Source organism: Rhinolophus hipposideros (assembly GCF_964194185.1).
Source record: "Rhinolophus hipposideros genome assembly, chromosome: 5".
NCBI classification, from domain to species: Eukaryota; Metazoa; Chordata; class Mammalia; order Chiroptera; family Rhinolophidae; genus Rhinolophus; species Rhinolophus hipposideros.
The window spans coordinates 49,085,734-49,101,866 of NC_138051.1; the positions used below are offsets into that span (position 1 = coordinate 49,085,734).

The following is a 16,133-nucleotide window of genomic DNA, read 5'->3' on the forward strand; positions in this document are numbered from 1 at the left end:
CATCATTCCAATTGTAATGTTTTCAGAGCTTTATCTTAATAGGTAATGTGTGATATCGTAAGGTAGTAGAGTAAAATGTTTAATGTGGTTACAACACACACGTTCTCATAAAAATTATTTAGGATTCTCCTTAGCTCTAATCATATGTAAAACTTACATTGTCTAAATATGAATGTTTATTCATACTTTCTTGAATCTCAAGAACCTAGTTTTACAAATTAACAAAAAGCAATACTTAGAACATAAAAAATAAAGAATGATTTCATATGGTCATTATTCAAAATTATTAATGTAAACTATTGTCTGGTTTTTACACTTTATTCCTAATTTAATGACAAGATTCTGCCAAATTCCCTGATGCCAAAGATTCATACTTGGCACTAACACATTTCTATTTCTCTTTCCTTCAACTATGCCAGTGGACTCTGGTTCAGTATAATTTTTTGAAATTTAACGTGCTGCAGAATTTGGGAACATTTTATGGTTCTCATTCATGGCACTGGTACTTCAGTCAAGGATTTCCAGTTGTCTTGGGTACTCACATGCCCTTCTTTATTCATGGCTGCTTCCTAGCGCCCAGAAGGTACCGGATACTTTTGGTGACTGTGCTGTGGACACTGCTAGTTTATAGGTATGATTTTACTTGTTCAAATCGTTAATTTTTATAATGTTACCAAGAAATTAAATTCTTCAAAAAGTACACTGTATCTTTTGGAGATGCATTAACTCTTATGATTTGTTAACGGGGATTATTTAGCAGATTGAGAGGTAGTAATTATGCTGATACTCAGGTAAAATGAATACTTCTGGTATGTATAGTTTGCTTAACAAGGGTTACATTCAAGTTTTAAGAAGTTGAACGGATTTCATTTGCTCTTAAAAAACAGAAACTACCAAAATTTTAAGTATTGAAGGACCAGAGAAATATTTTTAAATGAAAATGTATGCATCCTTATTCCAGATTTGACTAATATGTCTTTCTTGGTTATAGAAATCCCTTTTTTAGAATATAATTGTACTTTAGACATTGACACCAGATATTAGAATTACTTTTAACACATCATCATCACCTTATAACTAAAAAATGACTGATTCCTGAAGCATGAAATTCAGTCTCAGTACTTAGAAAAACAGGTCATGTTAATTATTCCATTTAAAATACAATTAATTTCTCAAACTATCATGTAATATGAAAAAATATTTTATTTTAATATCTTTTTCTCTTATAGCATGTTGAGCCACAAAGAATTCAGGTTTATCTATCCAGTTTTACCATTTTGTATGGTGTTCTGTGGTAAGTATTTTTGTTCAATATAGAAAAAAAGTATAAGAAATAGTTAAAACACAATAAACTCTCATTAAGCTCATTAAATTCTAAAATACAATTTTCATATAGGCAAAAAGAATTATTTCTTAATTACAAAATAATTATATTATTGCAGTATTTTCTTTTTGCAGCCTAAATATCCTTTCTCTATCCTGTAAAATGAGATAAAATCATAAAGATCCAATATCCAAAGCATATTTTGGATGATGGTGTTTGGCTTTTTGGTGATGGTGTTTCTGGCTATTAGAAATCTTTCACTAAAAAGTGATGGAATATGTGTCTATTTTAGAGTAGCTACTTTCAGTTTACTTTCAGTTTATAGCTGTTGAAACCAGCTATAAATTTTTAATGCTTTAAGACTCACTCTAATGCGTATGCCATTTTTAGAGTGATTAACACCTAATTTTATTTTGGCCTTTTCTCCATTATTTCCCATATTTCTTTGCAATAATTTTTTTACAAGTTACTTCTAAAGTTTTATATTACTCAGCTCTGGAAAATATGAATTTTTTATATTGGTTAGTTTGGGAAAATTATGAATTGAAACTTTTATTAACTTCAATTCAGAATAAATGTTGGTTTCCTTCAAACATTAATCACTAAAAAAAAAATCACTAGACTGGGAAGGAAGAAATGAGTCATCAACCCATTTCTAGAGACAGGGAAAAGCAAGGGAGTTAATGGTATCAAGCTTTTTACTTAAAAAAAAAAACAAGCTCCAAACAACTAATAGTTAAGCAGCCTTCTTTGACCAAGTTTACATTATTGCCTCCAGAGCTGACATACTCTCATCAATTTAGGCATAAACATACACATCTATATATTTATGCATCTGAAGTGCTGAAACCAAAGTTAATTTATGTCATTTAGTGTTACTTTATATACAAATGTAGGCACATATAAAAATATAGACATCTAACAACTATTTGGCAAGTCTTAAGAATATTGGGCCCATTTACCAGAGCGAATTGATTCATGAATCACTTCGTATTTTTTCTTTTTTACATCTTTTTGAGTTTTGGTTTCTGCACAAGTGAGCACTGCCAGCCTAGAATGCAAGTGTGTGTGTGTGTGTGTGTGTGTGTGTGTGTGTGTGTGTGAATTTAGGAAGTTGTTCTGATTCCATTTTTATAATCTGGGATTTTCCAGCATTCCACTTCTGTGTCTTCACAAAGTGTTTTAGGGAAAGACTATTCTCTGAACCTCATTCCCAGCCCAAAAGATTGCATCCGTAACCCTTTGTTCCCACTCCCAAAGATTTAGACAAAATGCTGATGAGGGTTGAAGAGATCATCTTGTAATGGACAAGAATAAGCCTTTCTTCCATCTTGTGTCCACTCAGAAGGATCTCTCTAGGACTGATACTCATCAAAACCCCTGACATTCTCACAGGATGTGATCTTTTCCTTCAGATACATATACCCAAGATTCTTGAGTGAGCCAAAAAATTCTGATTCTTAGGAGATTTGTACTTCTATTAAAAGTCAGAACTATTTAATGCCAACTGGTTCCAACAATAGGACCAATTAAGTGGTGAGCTCACCTAGATAGAAGTCTCTGCATATTCAGGTACAGTATCAGATAACAGCAGCTCTCTTTGGAGTTCTTGGCATTTTAAACAGCTCAGTTTTGAGTCTACCTGAAATCTTGAGTTACATTGTACTTCAAATGTCAGTTTTATCCTATTGTGACCCATTTTAACTTGATTTTATATAAATATGAGAACTCTATTGGCAATTGCTGTATAACAAGCCACCTCAAAAGTTAGTGGCTTAAGACTTAATTTTACTTTTACTTACAAGATTATAGTTCAGCTGGGCAGTTCTTCTCATCTCCACTGAGTTCATTTATGCAAAAGCAATCAGCCGCAGATGGGGTACACAGCTCTATTGACTTAGGCTGGGCTCTCTCGTTTGGGGTTCAGCTGGCTATAAGAGTTACCTCAGTTCTTCTATGTGCTCTTCCTTTCCAAAGGTGAGCTGGGGCTTGTTCACTTTGTGCGTGTAGGCAGTTTCCAAGAGGAGAGGGAGAGTCCAAGACCCAGTGAGGCCCAAACACAGAACTGGCACTCTATCACTTGCACCACATTCTTTTGGTCAGAGCAAGTCACAAACCCAGACCAAATTCAAGACATGAGAAATGAACTTCAGGCCCGTGTAGGGACTGGACAGAAAAGAAGGAATAACTGCAGCCACTTTTCTTGCCTAATTTGAATTTCCCTCAGTCCAGTCCAAAAATAAGACTTAATTCTAGAAAACATACCTTCTGTGATTAGCTCTGATCCTTAGTGAACTTAGCCTCAGTTTCCTTACCTGTAAAAGAAAGGTGCCATTGGTCTAGTAACAATGAAATTCTTAGACTGAACCTGTCATTTGTGCTGGTGTGTTTCCAGCACCTGCTATTAATTCTGGGTTGGGTGTCTGTTTTTTACCACAGTGGCCAATGCAGACTTGCTTGCCTTTGGTAAGACCAGTTTTTCCACATGCTAATCTTTTTATCAAAATCATGTATCTACATTGCTTCAAAAGCCATTCCATAGTTTTTTTTTACAATGGTTCCCCTTCCCTCTCTCCCATTTCCCCATCCCCAGAGGCAATCACTGTGGTTATTTTGATATTTATCTCTAAATAAAATGCTAATAACGCCCTTAAAGATCTTTGGTTTTGGTATTATCTATTGACTTCTCACTATGGAAGAAGAAAATATAGCTTATTTCCTTAGCTAAGTAGCAACATGCAATTCTTGATACCTCCCTCTGTGCCCAGTACTCTCATTATGGTGTTTAATATTTCAGAAACTCCCACTCCTCTGTACATCCATTCCAGAATTAAACCACCCCATGTTTTTCTCCTGTAAACACTGAAATCAAGTTGACACCACTCCCCGAAGGAGTATTTAAAAATGAAAAAGTTAACTCAGAAATACCTCTAATTGTAGAAATGTTTTTCTTAACATTGGATTTTCTAATTGTCCTTGGCAAAACCAGGATGCGTCCTTGCTACCCCTCAGTTTGATGGGATCAGTAATGTACAGCCCCCGACTTTCCCATCTTCATTACAGTGAACCTTACCTGGGTAAGAAGGAACTCATGAGGCATTTCTGAGTTCATGGCAGGTTAACATATATCCAAAACTTAAAACGTGATTGTGTGTATCAAGGTAAATCATGTGATGAATAGGAGATATGGCTGAGTAAAGGAGGAGCCAACTCATGAGGGACCTTCTTATATACTCAAGTTTTTAGATTTCATCCAGCAGTAGTCAACTGGGACATAAAATATTTAAAACACTATTAACAGTAATCTGATGAGAGTGATTTGATAAGAACCCATTTTTTTATTATAAAAATACATATTCATGGTACAAAAAACACAAAACTCAACCATCAGTGTCATCCTCTAATCATCTAGTTTCACTCCCCAAAGATAATTATCACTTTCTTAAAAATTCTTCTAGAAATTTTTTTGTATACGCTTTTAAGTATCTTTTTGTAAGCCCAGATAACAGAAACAAATTAAATATTCTGGGATGTCATTTAACATTTAGTAAGAGCTACTATGTAAAATGAAGAGGTCTATTCTGACATTTAGTCACCAGGGTTCATACTAAACCCTTGTTCTCATGGAAATTACGAGGCTGAAATAATTCTGTAAGTGGTTTTATAGGACATATAGAAAACGTGTGTTCCCAGAATCATTAGTAATTGGGGAGGGGGGGGTTCTCATTTCATGTTAGGTAATGCTTATGTTACATGGTGGTGACTATCACATCGTGAAGCTAGCTCATTTTAGGGTGGATCCTTTTAATGAGAATTCCATCGTATTATTTATATGTACAATTAAGTAGGCTTACTGGATGGCAGCTTTTATGATCTTGTCAATTACCTCTTTAAATATTAAACTATACTATTTCCCTATAAGAAAACCATGTACTCTAGGCTCCTCTTGTGGCTCAGTCTAGCATGCAAGCTGTATCTTTCCAACTCTCTTTAGCGACACCAATTTCTGAAATCCCTTTGAGAAACTTCGATATCAGATGGCTTGAAAACCCTCAGTCTTCAAATTCAAAACTGTTCAACAGTTCCTTCTCTTCCCAACATTTTATTTCTCCAAAAAGGGAGATTCATTTCTCACCCAAAGGATCCATCCTAAAATGAGCTAGCGTCCAAGTGAAAATCACCCCAAAGTAATGCAAGCATTACCTAAAAGACCTCCCTCAGCACTGAAGAAGCTGGGAAGACAAGCACATTTTCTTGCAGCATTCTACCCAGAATGCCATTTTTATTACATTCACCACCTTGCATTCCAGTTTTGTATCAGTCACCTATATCATTGCATGCCTAATGCCATATAGTCTCTGATAAAACTTGAAATGAACCTTTGGTGAAGAACAAATTGTTAATGAGTGAACCACTTTAGAAGCCCAGGGTATACTTACTTGAATACACCTGAGAACAGTTGTCTTCTGGGGCCTTGCTGGAGTAGGTTTTAATGTAGCTTCTTGTAATTTGAGGCCACAAGGTAGATTTAGTTTTTCCTGTCATTCCAGTGAAGCACTTTACTTATAAGTTGTTTTTTCTGGTCTGTTGTATCTGCGGCTGGAATTATTAGATGGCAGAATTTTGGGAATCCTACCTCAATTTCTACTAAAGCTAATTCTAGTTCTCATTCTCTTTAGTACATTCCTAATTTTACCATTTCAAAATGGATTTACATCTCCAAAATATTACAAATTTAGGTTTAAGTTCTAAATTAATTTTATTCATGTTCAATTATCTTTAGTGATTGAGCCAAGCTAAGACAGCTGATAGCAGTCAACCAGGTACAGTCATGGAAAACGTGCCTTGGCCTCAGTGGGAATTAGTGCTAAAATTTCAGGCAAGCCACAGATTGGATCCTGGGTACCCAAATTCCCAAAGAACTATTATCTAGTTCCGTGGGTACAGACAGTGCATGTGGAATACGAACCTAATGTCAGAAACTTTACTAATAACCTTATTCTTTTCCAGTGGAAAGGTCTGTTCTTCGATGGTATTTTCAACAGATCCTACTGTGTTCATTATCAGTGGCTATTGCTAGAGTAGAACCATGTGGGGGACAGGGACTTTCACTTTTCATTTACCCTTCCGTTTGTTCTACTAGATTTTTGAGTTTTTTTGCCACACGCAAGAATTACTTTTACAAATTATAAAACTGTTCAGCATCTCCAAATTGCTCGACTCTATAGTGGAAACAATTCCTCTTCTTCCAGAAAAAGAGATCCATGCCACCACTCATAGTGAACACTGAAAATCTCCAAGGAGCCCAGTGATATATTTCTCTAAGAGGACATTCTGCTATACTTCCCCCAGAATTACTGAGACTTGTATGTACCCAGTCCATTACTGGTGCTTGGGAGATTAAAGAGGGTAAATGGCATAAATAAAAGTCCTACTTAGTTAGCAACTACTTTGTACCAGGACAGGCACTAGACATACCTTTTTTTCTAATACTTGAAAAGGTACTGTTACTCCATTTGCAGATGGGGAAGCTAATGCTCAGCAAAGTAAAGCAACTTGTGCCAGAGCAAGAATTCAAATATGGGTCTGCTGGACTCCCTAGCCATCTTTCCACTATACTTCCTTTTTCTAGAAGAAAGTCAAGACCTAGATAATAATGGACAATAAAAGGGAATGGTCAGAGAAATTATAAAGATGACCTACTGCTTGTATCTTGTTTGTCCATAACAGCATTACAGCTGTGCCACTTCCACAAAAGATCACACACTTATTTGCAGTGAACATTTGCTTAGCTAGAAAACAAGATTGCCAATGTTCTGATTAAACATATCATGTCTACCTTCATGCAGGGTATTCACTAAATCACCTGAAAACATGGAAGAAACCAGCTCTGAGTTTCCTGTTTTTATCAAATATGCTCCTCGCTCTCTACACTGGTTTAGTTCATCAACGAGGCACTCTTGATGTCATGACTCACATTCAAGAACTCCGTTACAACAATCCCCACAAATCTGCAGCTTCCATATTTGTAATGATGCCTTGCCACTCTACTCCTTTTTATAGGTAATAAAAGTTGTTCCACTATATGCTATTAAGAAAATGAAACGACTTTAAAATTCCTTTCAGATTCCTGTATTTAAATTAATTGATCATTGATCAAATATTATAAGAAATTTGAAACTCCATATTTATTCACTGAGAAATTTTTAAAACCATTTGAACTATGTCAATGAAAATCATACTTTTAACTTTAATATCCTTTTTTAAAAAAATTTAAACTTACATTTAGATCATCTGATTTAAATATAGTGTAAAATATTTTATAGGTTATTTGATGGTATTCTTAGTAAAGAAATTATCATTGATCTTACTATTGCCAGCTTTTTCTCAGCTGTTTCTGCTTTCCCCTTGAAGCAAGACCGTCATCTCCAAAATTGTAAAAGTCATGAAATATTAGGTCAGTGTAAAGTTACTCTATGCATTTCATAAATAAAATAAATATCTATTACGTATTTTTTAATTTTTCCTGAGGCAAAGTTACAAACATGGCTTCTTACATGGTCCAAGTAACTGGCCTAAGTTGACGTAATTCATCAGTCCACTTTTTTTATGTATATCCTAGTCTTTCTATGCCATTAATAAACCACTTATTTGGATATTAATCGGTGAACATAATATAAATAAGAACAACAAAAACAAAAACCCCACAGGAAAAACTTGTCATTTAAGGATGTGATCCATCCCTTCCAGAGCAGAAAGGGAAGAGAGCAACAATCCTTTGTGGTTTATGACCAGTTTTCTCCCTTACCAAATAAACCTATGGGGAATTACTCTCTTATTAACCTGATCCCAATGGCCCCTTACATTCCTGGAAGACCATTCCAATGTTAGAGAATACTGAGTCCCCCAAGCTGCTGACCTACCCTCTCACCTTGAAATGGAGCTTCCTGCTTTAGTTTGGACTTGTGGGTTAATGCTGCTGCTGCACAGGTACATGGTGTAAGATCAGATTCTCCATCTTTGAGAAAACTGCATTAAAGGCCTGCTTCTTCACCTGAATTGGAACTCAGTTTAGATTCAAACTTCATACTCTGTTATGTGAACATGATGTATCTTAAGAGAAATGTGAACTTTCACTTTTTTTTAAAACTTGTTTTAACAATAATGTTTACTTTCTTTTCATAGCCATGTCCACTACCCACTTCCAATGAGATTTCTCCAGTGTCCCCCAGACCTGACTGGAAAAAGTCAGTATCTTGATGAAGCAGATATATTTTATCTAAATCCCTTAAACTGGCTGTATAAAGAATTTCCCAACAATTCAACAATGCCTACTCACTTGATCATCTTCAGTGTTTTGGAGGAGGTAAGGAAACATGAAAAAAGGGAAAACGGTATTTTTATTTCACCTTAGGTTTAGCAAACACTCAGGTAAATAGACAACATAACTTTTTTATGGTCCCTTTTAACCCCCATATTTTGTAATTGGTCTTTTACCCTAGTCAAAATCAGCCCTAGTTTTTTATATATACTGGGGGTGCTATTTTGTATACAAGTGGATACTTTGGTCAGCGTTGCTCAAGCAGTTCGCCATAATCAAAAGTGCCTGGACACTGATGGTAAACACTTTGAGCACCTCTTGTATTGCAGAAGTCAAACATGACTTGTATTCATCTAGTGATTGGTGTATATTGAGTATTACAATTTTAATAGTTTTCCTTTTTTAAATGTGTATACATTTTTTGGCACTCTGTATATATAGAGATATCTATATAGAGAGAGTTATGTACAGGTGTGTGTGTATATATATATGTGTAATATGTATATACATATATATAATATATATTACTTACCATGAGTTAACATAAGAAACCGCATTGTTTTTATTTTTTAAAAGTTGTAGAGGTGCAAATCAGAATAAGCCATTCTGAGTAAAGAAGTTGTGGTATATATACACAATGGAATACTATTCGGCGGTAAGAAAAGACGAAATAGTACCATTTGTGACAACATGGATGGATCTTGAGATTATTATGCTAAACAAAACAAGTCAGACAGAAAAGGTAGAGAACCATGTTATTTCACTGATACGTGGTATATAAAATTGAAAGCTTCAAAAGAACAAGACAAACAAATGAAGGAACAAAAACTTACAGACATACACAATAGTTTAGGGGTTACCAGAGGGTAAGAGGGGAGGGGGTCTCTAGAAGAGGGTAAACGGTGTCTAATATATGGTGATGGAAAGAGAACTGACTCTGTGTAGTGAACACACAATGTGAGATATAATGTATTACAGAATTGTACACCTGAAATCTATGTAACTACTAACAATTGTCACCCCACTAAACTTTAATTTTAAAAAAAGCCATTCTAAAATTTTTGAAACAATACTTAGCAAAATGTAGACTTTATTTACTTAAACATTTATTTAATTCTAGGAAATAAATGCTTTCCTAATTTCAAGAAACTATGAGAGAACTGCTGTTTTCTTCCACACTCACTTGCCAGAGGGTCGAACTGGAAGTCACATATACGTCTATGAACGGAAATTAAAAGGGAAACTCAACAGAAGATGAAATTCTGAACTGTGTTTAGTTTTCCCAGAGAAATAGTACTGCTGGGTAGAAATATTCAGATGCTGCTTAAAATACTCTAGTAAACACTGAGTAAGATTCATGGAACTAGCAATAAACCACCATGAACTGCTTTACCAAATAGTACTACTGAGGAAATGTATGAAAAATACCAAAAAGGATAAAATCGTATATTAACACAATGCCAGATTTTAAATAAAGACCTTTAGTTTTCCTCATGGCGTAGTTTTATTGTTTCTTCCATAATATTCATATGTGCAAGAAATTTCACAACAGAACAAGTCAGCAAGCTCATAAGAAGGCAGCAAATTCTTCACAAGTCAACGGGCTCTTGAACCCACAAAAAGACAAGAAGCAAAAGTAAGATTATAAAATGTTAAAGAAGAAATTCCATCATAATGTACTCATTTCAAGCTCTACTGCAAATTTAACACAAATATCAGTGTTAATTACACTTTGTCGTGTATAATTTGAGCCTGCTTTAAGCTCATACACTGAAAGGAAGTCTCATTTCATGCACACAATTTGTTGCATGCCTGGCTTCCTTAAAACTACAGTTCAACATCTCCAGTGCCAAAAAATATTCAGCAAAGCTAAACTACAGAAAAATGCAAGTTAGTAAGCTTTTGCTTGATGCTTCTGAGTAATAATATAGTCATCAAACTGATCTTAGAAATGATAAAAAAGACATTGTTATCTTGATAATTTCATCTTAGTTTCAACACGAAACATTGTAGAAAGCATTTATGTTACAATTTTCTAATTTAACTTAATTATGATGGTCAATATTTAGGATCAAAAGGTAACTGCCCCAATTCTATTTCAAGATTTGCCATGTGTCTTCCATTAGTGCGACCATATTTATGCCATTTACCTTCCCTTTTATAAGGTTGTGGCTGAGGGTGCTTCTGCTCTTGTTTTCGATGCCTGGAGTTTTCAATATTTACCATACGTTGCTTTTTATCTGGTCGACTGAAAGCAGTAAACACATTTTTCATCTATGTTAGAGTTAAATTTATTTAAACGAGAAACAATTTTAATGTTTTTCTCCATTAATCTATTTATTATCTGAACACTCAGAAAAAGGATGTTAAATTAATCTGATGTATAACTTAGTATAACCATGCCAAAGATCATTACACTTTTATCCTATAGGGGGAAAAAAAAGACAAACATAACTACTGGCAAAAAAGGGAAACACAACAGATAAAAAACAGAAATGTGACAATAAAATAATGAGATGTGTTTCCATTATTTTTCTCGCTTTCCTGTAAAAATCAATCCCTCCACAATGGCTTCATCCCTCAGCAGGAATATGTATACATCTCTTACAAATACAACAAAGTCTCTTTTTCTCTCTTACAGCTAAGTTCATAATGTCAACATTTACTTCTTTCCTCAACCTCTGTAATCAAGCTCAGTCACTCACTGAAACATAGTCCATCATGCCATCAGGCTTGTCACTACTTCACTTATAACAGTCCACAAGACCACCTATGTCCACCCAATTCCCCCAAGAAATCCAGTCCTTTTTTTGTTTTTTTCTTTACTTGAGATCATTGAATTTTCATGCCACTCTCTGGTCTTGTCATTCTCAGCTTTCTTTTCTTACAACCCCTTAGATGTTGGTGTTCCCCAGGAGTCTATTAAAAACCTCCAGCCTAGTGTCTCTGTCTCTGTCCCTCTTACTGAGTCTGGGCTAGAAAGACAGTCATATGATAACTAATAGCCAACTAATCCTCTCCGTTTGGATGTCAATAGGTACCTCCAAGCACAATTCTCATTTCCAATTCCCCTAACCCAAAACCTCTGGCATTCCTTAGCTTAGTGATATCACTATCCAACTAGTGACCCAACTCAGAAATCTGGAAATCAATGTTACTTTCTACATCTTTCATAAACACTACCAATTTTACTTACTACGGTATATGTTATTCAAATCTGTCTTTTCCTTTCCACTCCTCCTGATCAGATCATGTCTGTATTGTTTTAAAGACCCCATTCTAGCTCCTAACCTCACACGTTCCAACCAATCGTCCAGGCTGCTGCCAGCGATCCAAAATGCAACAAAGCAAGTCTTTGAGCATTAAATGAGGTTTTCACGATCTGAGTATTTTCTTCTATTCATACTCTAGCACTACCTGGCCTCCTTAAAGTGGCATGTCTTCACATCTCTAAACCAAAGTTCCCTTTGAGTGGAATGTCCTACCTTATCTAGCTGGCAAAATCATTTCTCCTTCAAAAGCCAGTTTATAAAAAGTAGTTCAGTTCAAAGGCCACCTTACTCATGAAGCCTATTCAAACATCTCCAGACTGAGGCCACTATATATTATGCCTCTACACCTCCATTTCATTAATTTATCTAACTCTCCAAAAGCTTGTGAACTCCGTTACAGGTAGAATTTTATATTTGTTTCCTCAGGGCAGCCTCACAGTGCTTTGCTTATTATAAGCACTAGATATTTGGTTAACAACTAAAGACACCAGAATCAGTCTCATTATTTTATAGACACATTACATTTATTCAAAAAGATATAAAACTATCTCAAAAATAAAAATATTGCTAATATTTGAAGATTAGGCAAGTTTCATGTTACAGAGTATAAAGCTGATAAGCAATGGATACAAAGTTATTTTTAAAAGTTACGTATAAAGCACACATGTTAGAACTTGTAGCTTACTAAGTTTGCTTCTTAGATCATGCCTCTCCATTATTAACAATAATTCTGTAGTAAGTGTATTAAATATAATTTAGTTGGTAAATGGAATACACAAATAAAAATATGTGGGACATCTAAATTGTTACATATGAGCTCTTTGGAGATCTGAATGAAATTAGTATTGTTGACTCCCAGCCTCCCAGAGTAAGTAAATAAATTTAAGAGTAAAATAAAATAATTTCATTTAAGGTGACTATCTTTTCATATATACTAAAATGAAAACAAAATAGACTAATAGGATTTACATATACTTAATTGATTTTAAAGGTAGAAATTAAACCATTTGCTCAAGTCAAACCAATTACATGAAATTTTCAGTTTTTAATAAACTATTAACTTAAAATTATCTGTCAATTTAATTTATCCTAAATTTTCTGGCAATAAAGTACTTTTACAAATAGTACTTTTTAAAATAAAAAGTACTTTACAAATAGTAACATTCCAAGAAACTTATCAAATGATAAAATGTTATCCAATCTATAAACTGTTAAAAACTATTATAATAACATGGTGCTATATAAACCGACCTGGGTCCATACGGAGGGGGAAAAGTGTGACCAAAGAAGTATCTGTATATATATCCATCCAACTTCTCAAACACTCCATCATTATCTACTCGATATTCCTTCATGTCTTTAAGATAATCTTTAACATCATTAACAAAGTCAGTGAAGAGCTTCTGATCATGTATAAAGACACCATGTATGAAAAACTTATTGATGAATTGATCAAGTTCTTTCCAATGATGAAAACTACGCAGTCTTTCTAGTAAGTACCTTTCCATTAACTCTCTAAATTCATCTATCCTTACAGGATTCAACACTTTCATGTTAAAAAGGTTAATGGACTCCTGTTGAGCACATTCAAATACACCAGAACAAGCCTTTCTGAAAGAATTATAATTTTCACTACAGCCATGCTCAGCACTGCACTTCTGTGAATTTGTGTTTTTTCCGAATTCTTCAAAGTGAATTGGCTTTTCTTTCCTTCCCTCTCTTTGCGCAGCAGGGCCTCTACTATTCTGGTTTTGTGTACGTGCCTTATACTGTGGATGTAAATATTCACTAAAAACTGTTGGTTTTTTAGCTGCTCCTTCTTTTGTAGCACCAAATCTTTTACTGCCCTTTTCATCAAAGATATTCTTGGTGGTGTCTTTGAAATGCCTGAAAGTGGATTTAACTGAATCTGAAAATTTTTTCAGATTTTCTTTCACAGCTTCTTTGGCCTGCTTAATTTTTTCTTTATGATGTCTCACAAACTCCTTGGTAGAATTCTTCATGGCATCAAATGTTTCCTTAACTGAACCCAAAAGAGTTTCCTTTGACTTATTTTTAGCCCTGTGGTTTCCTCTACTCCCTTTCTTTTTTCCATCAGTTTCTTGTTTTCCATTTTGATCTTTTGCCTCAATATACAGTCTTTCCCACAAATCAGAACGCTGCTGTTCAAAGTTTAGCTTCCGCTCCAGCTCAGTGAGTCTTTCACGTAATTTTTCTACTTCCCTTTTCTCAGTCAATACATTGGGAGAATCTGGGTTGCCATATGACTGACTAGAGCTTAACTGCTGAAGTTCCACCCTTAAAGCCATGGTTTTTAGTCGCTCTCTCTCCAGTTCCCTCCTTAGCATCTTTGCTTCCGCCAATAGAGTCTCCCTTTGATTAAGGAAGCTGTATGTTTTCTGCTTTTCTTCTTTCAAATGCTGCTTAAGTTTCTGATTTTCTGTAACTAATTCAGTACTTGTCCCTTTATCTTCCAATATCCTAATCTGTTCTCTTAGTTTCCTTAACTCGTCCTCCAATGAAGACAAGGCTTTTTCTTCTTTCTCCAGAGATATTCTTAAATACTCATTTTCTGTATTAAGGTTCTTTTTCTGAGTTTCAAAGGACATCTTCTCTGCTTCAGTAAGGGTCCAACACCTTGCAAGATTTTCCTTCAGTGACTGAATTTTTTTGAAAGAGAAAAAAGAAAAATGTCAAGTGCTTTAAAAGCTGAATTTAAATCTTTAAGATGTAACAAAGACTGCATGAATAGTTAGTGTCTATTTCTGCAGAGACTATCCTTTATGTAGTTTTTTCAGTATTAAAAAAAAAAAACGGAAAACACAAGGTTCATATGAAAGAAAATACACAGCAGAGAGCTACATCAAAGTAAGAACATAGCATGTTCAAAGAATTTAAAGGCTCTAAAAAAAAAAAGAATTTAAAGGCAGGAAAAAATTAGCTTGAATTTGGTTTACCCCTAAGATTCTAAAAATAGAGATGGGGTACTTCTGATTAGTGTTTCCCATAGTCGTATAAAATCTTTACTGGTTCTAGGCCCATTTAGAAGTTAGGAGAAAAGGAGATAGGTCTTCTGTTGACTATAGGACTCCAATCTCTCCTGAGAAGGCTTCTAGAGAGACCTTAAGCAGGACTACAAGGCTTCTCTGATCCTTGGGTGAGGGAGGTTATCTTTAAAAGTAGAATTACAGCTAGAGATGACTTTAGGCTTCAAAATATTCTTTTTATATTCACTGCATTCTTAGAAGGAAAATATTTTCAATAATCTTTGTCCTATTTGAAACATTTTAGTCCTATATAAATTAATACCTCCAAGTAAATTTTGGTATATCATATAATTTCTCCTGCACTTTAGAGGAGTCTTGGTAACATTTATAACTAATTCCCTCAATTTCAAATAATCTTCGGAAGAAACCGTTACCAGATTAGCAATATAATTCCAAGGTCAGCACCCTGATACAAGAAATCATGTTACAGAATTTTGTTGCAGTTCAAGGTAGCCTCGAGTGATCTGATTTTTCTTTCAATGTATGTACTAGTAACAAACTTAACCAAAACAGCAAGAAATTAATGTTTCTACAGGTTAATGGTTATAGCCTATCTAGTCAGTTAAAATATCTTATGTATAAATCAGAAAATAATAATTAAATTTTGCTTAATTTACCACAGATATGCCTATCCCATTTGAATCAGACCAGAAAAATACCAGATTTTCAGAATTAAAAAAAAAAAGTCCTTTAAGAGAGTGAGAGTATTTTCTACTTGAAAAATAACTATCTGAAATGGATGGCTCATTAATTTTCAGAGAAATTTAAAGTTTCATTACAGTCGTTTAATCTGCAGTGTGAAGGAAAACAAGTTTCATCTACCCAACAGAAGTAGCCTGTGGAATAGAACAGAGGCATTATACTTAAATGCACAGGGGGCCACAGAATGACTGGAGGGCACAATATTCCGTATCCAGTAAACGCCATATTCTTGAATAAGTGACTGGTAAGCACGTCCTGGGCAGGTCTTCCATGAAGATCTTTAAAATCCAAACTACATTTAACAGCTACATTTAACAAGAGCTCTGCAAGATCTGACTCAGTAAAGACCTGTGCAGGCCCAGTCTCCTAAAAGCCAATAATAGTGTACGGAATCAGAAACCAGAGTGGAAGAAGACGGCTACTCTTTTGAAAATATCATCTGATCAAGGTAAGAAAAACTACACGAT

General features: G+C 34.7%; 2 protein-coding genes across 9 annotated transcripts in view; one reads left to right on the forward strand and one right to left on the reverse strand.

Annotated features, from left to right (window-relative positions):
• PIGB (phosphatidylinositol glycan anchor biosynthesis class B) overlaps positions 1-10,139 on the forward strand; it is a 30,484-nt gene extending 20,345 nt beyond the window's left edge. The window contains exons 9-13 of one of the 2 annotated variants that reach the window (XM_081048053.1): positions 420-631; positions 1,230-1,294; positions 7,174-7,387; positions 8,510-8,690; positions 9,766-10,138. In XM_081048053.1, the coding sequence (XP_080904179.1) occupies positions 420-631; positions 1,230-1,294; positions 7,174-7,387; positions 8,510-8,690; positions 9,766-9,903 (810 nt within the window). In that variant the 3' untranslated portion in view covers positions 9,904-10,138. Of the gene's footprint in view, positions 1-419; positions 632-1,229; positions 1,295-7,173; positions 7,388-8,509; positions 8,691-9,765 lie in introns of both variants that reach the window. The other variant, XM_081048052.1, reaches the window with a different exon arrangement.
• CCPG1 (cell cycle progression 1) overlaps positions 1-16,133 on the reverse strand; it is a 66,881-nt gene that overhangs the window by 23,079 nt on the left and 27,669 nt on the right. For 4 of the 7 annotated variants that reach the window (XM_081048045.1, XM_081048049.1, XM_081048050.1 and 1 more), the window contains 2 exons: positions 13,169-14,577; positions 10,124-10,893 (listed from right to left, as the gene is read on the reverse strand). In XM_081048045.1, coding sequence (XP_080904171.1) covers positions 10,704-10,893; positions 13,169-14,577 — 1,599 coding nt within the window. In that variant the 3' untranslated portion in view covers positions 10,124-10,703. Of the gene's footprint in view, positions 1-9,185; positions 10,894-13,168; positions 14,578-16,133 lie in introns of those variants that run through there. The other 3 variants (XM_081048048.1, XM_081048051.1, XM_081048047.1) reach the window with 2 other exon arrangements.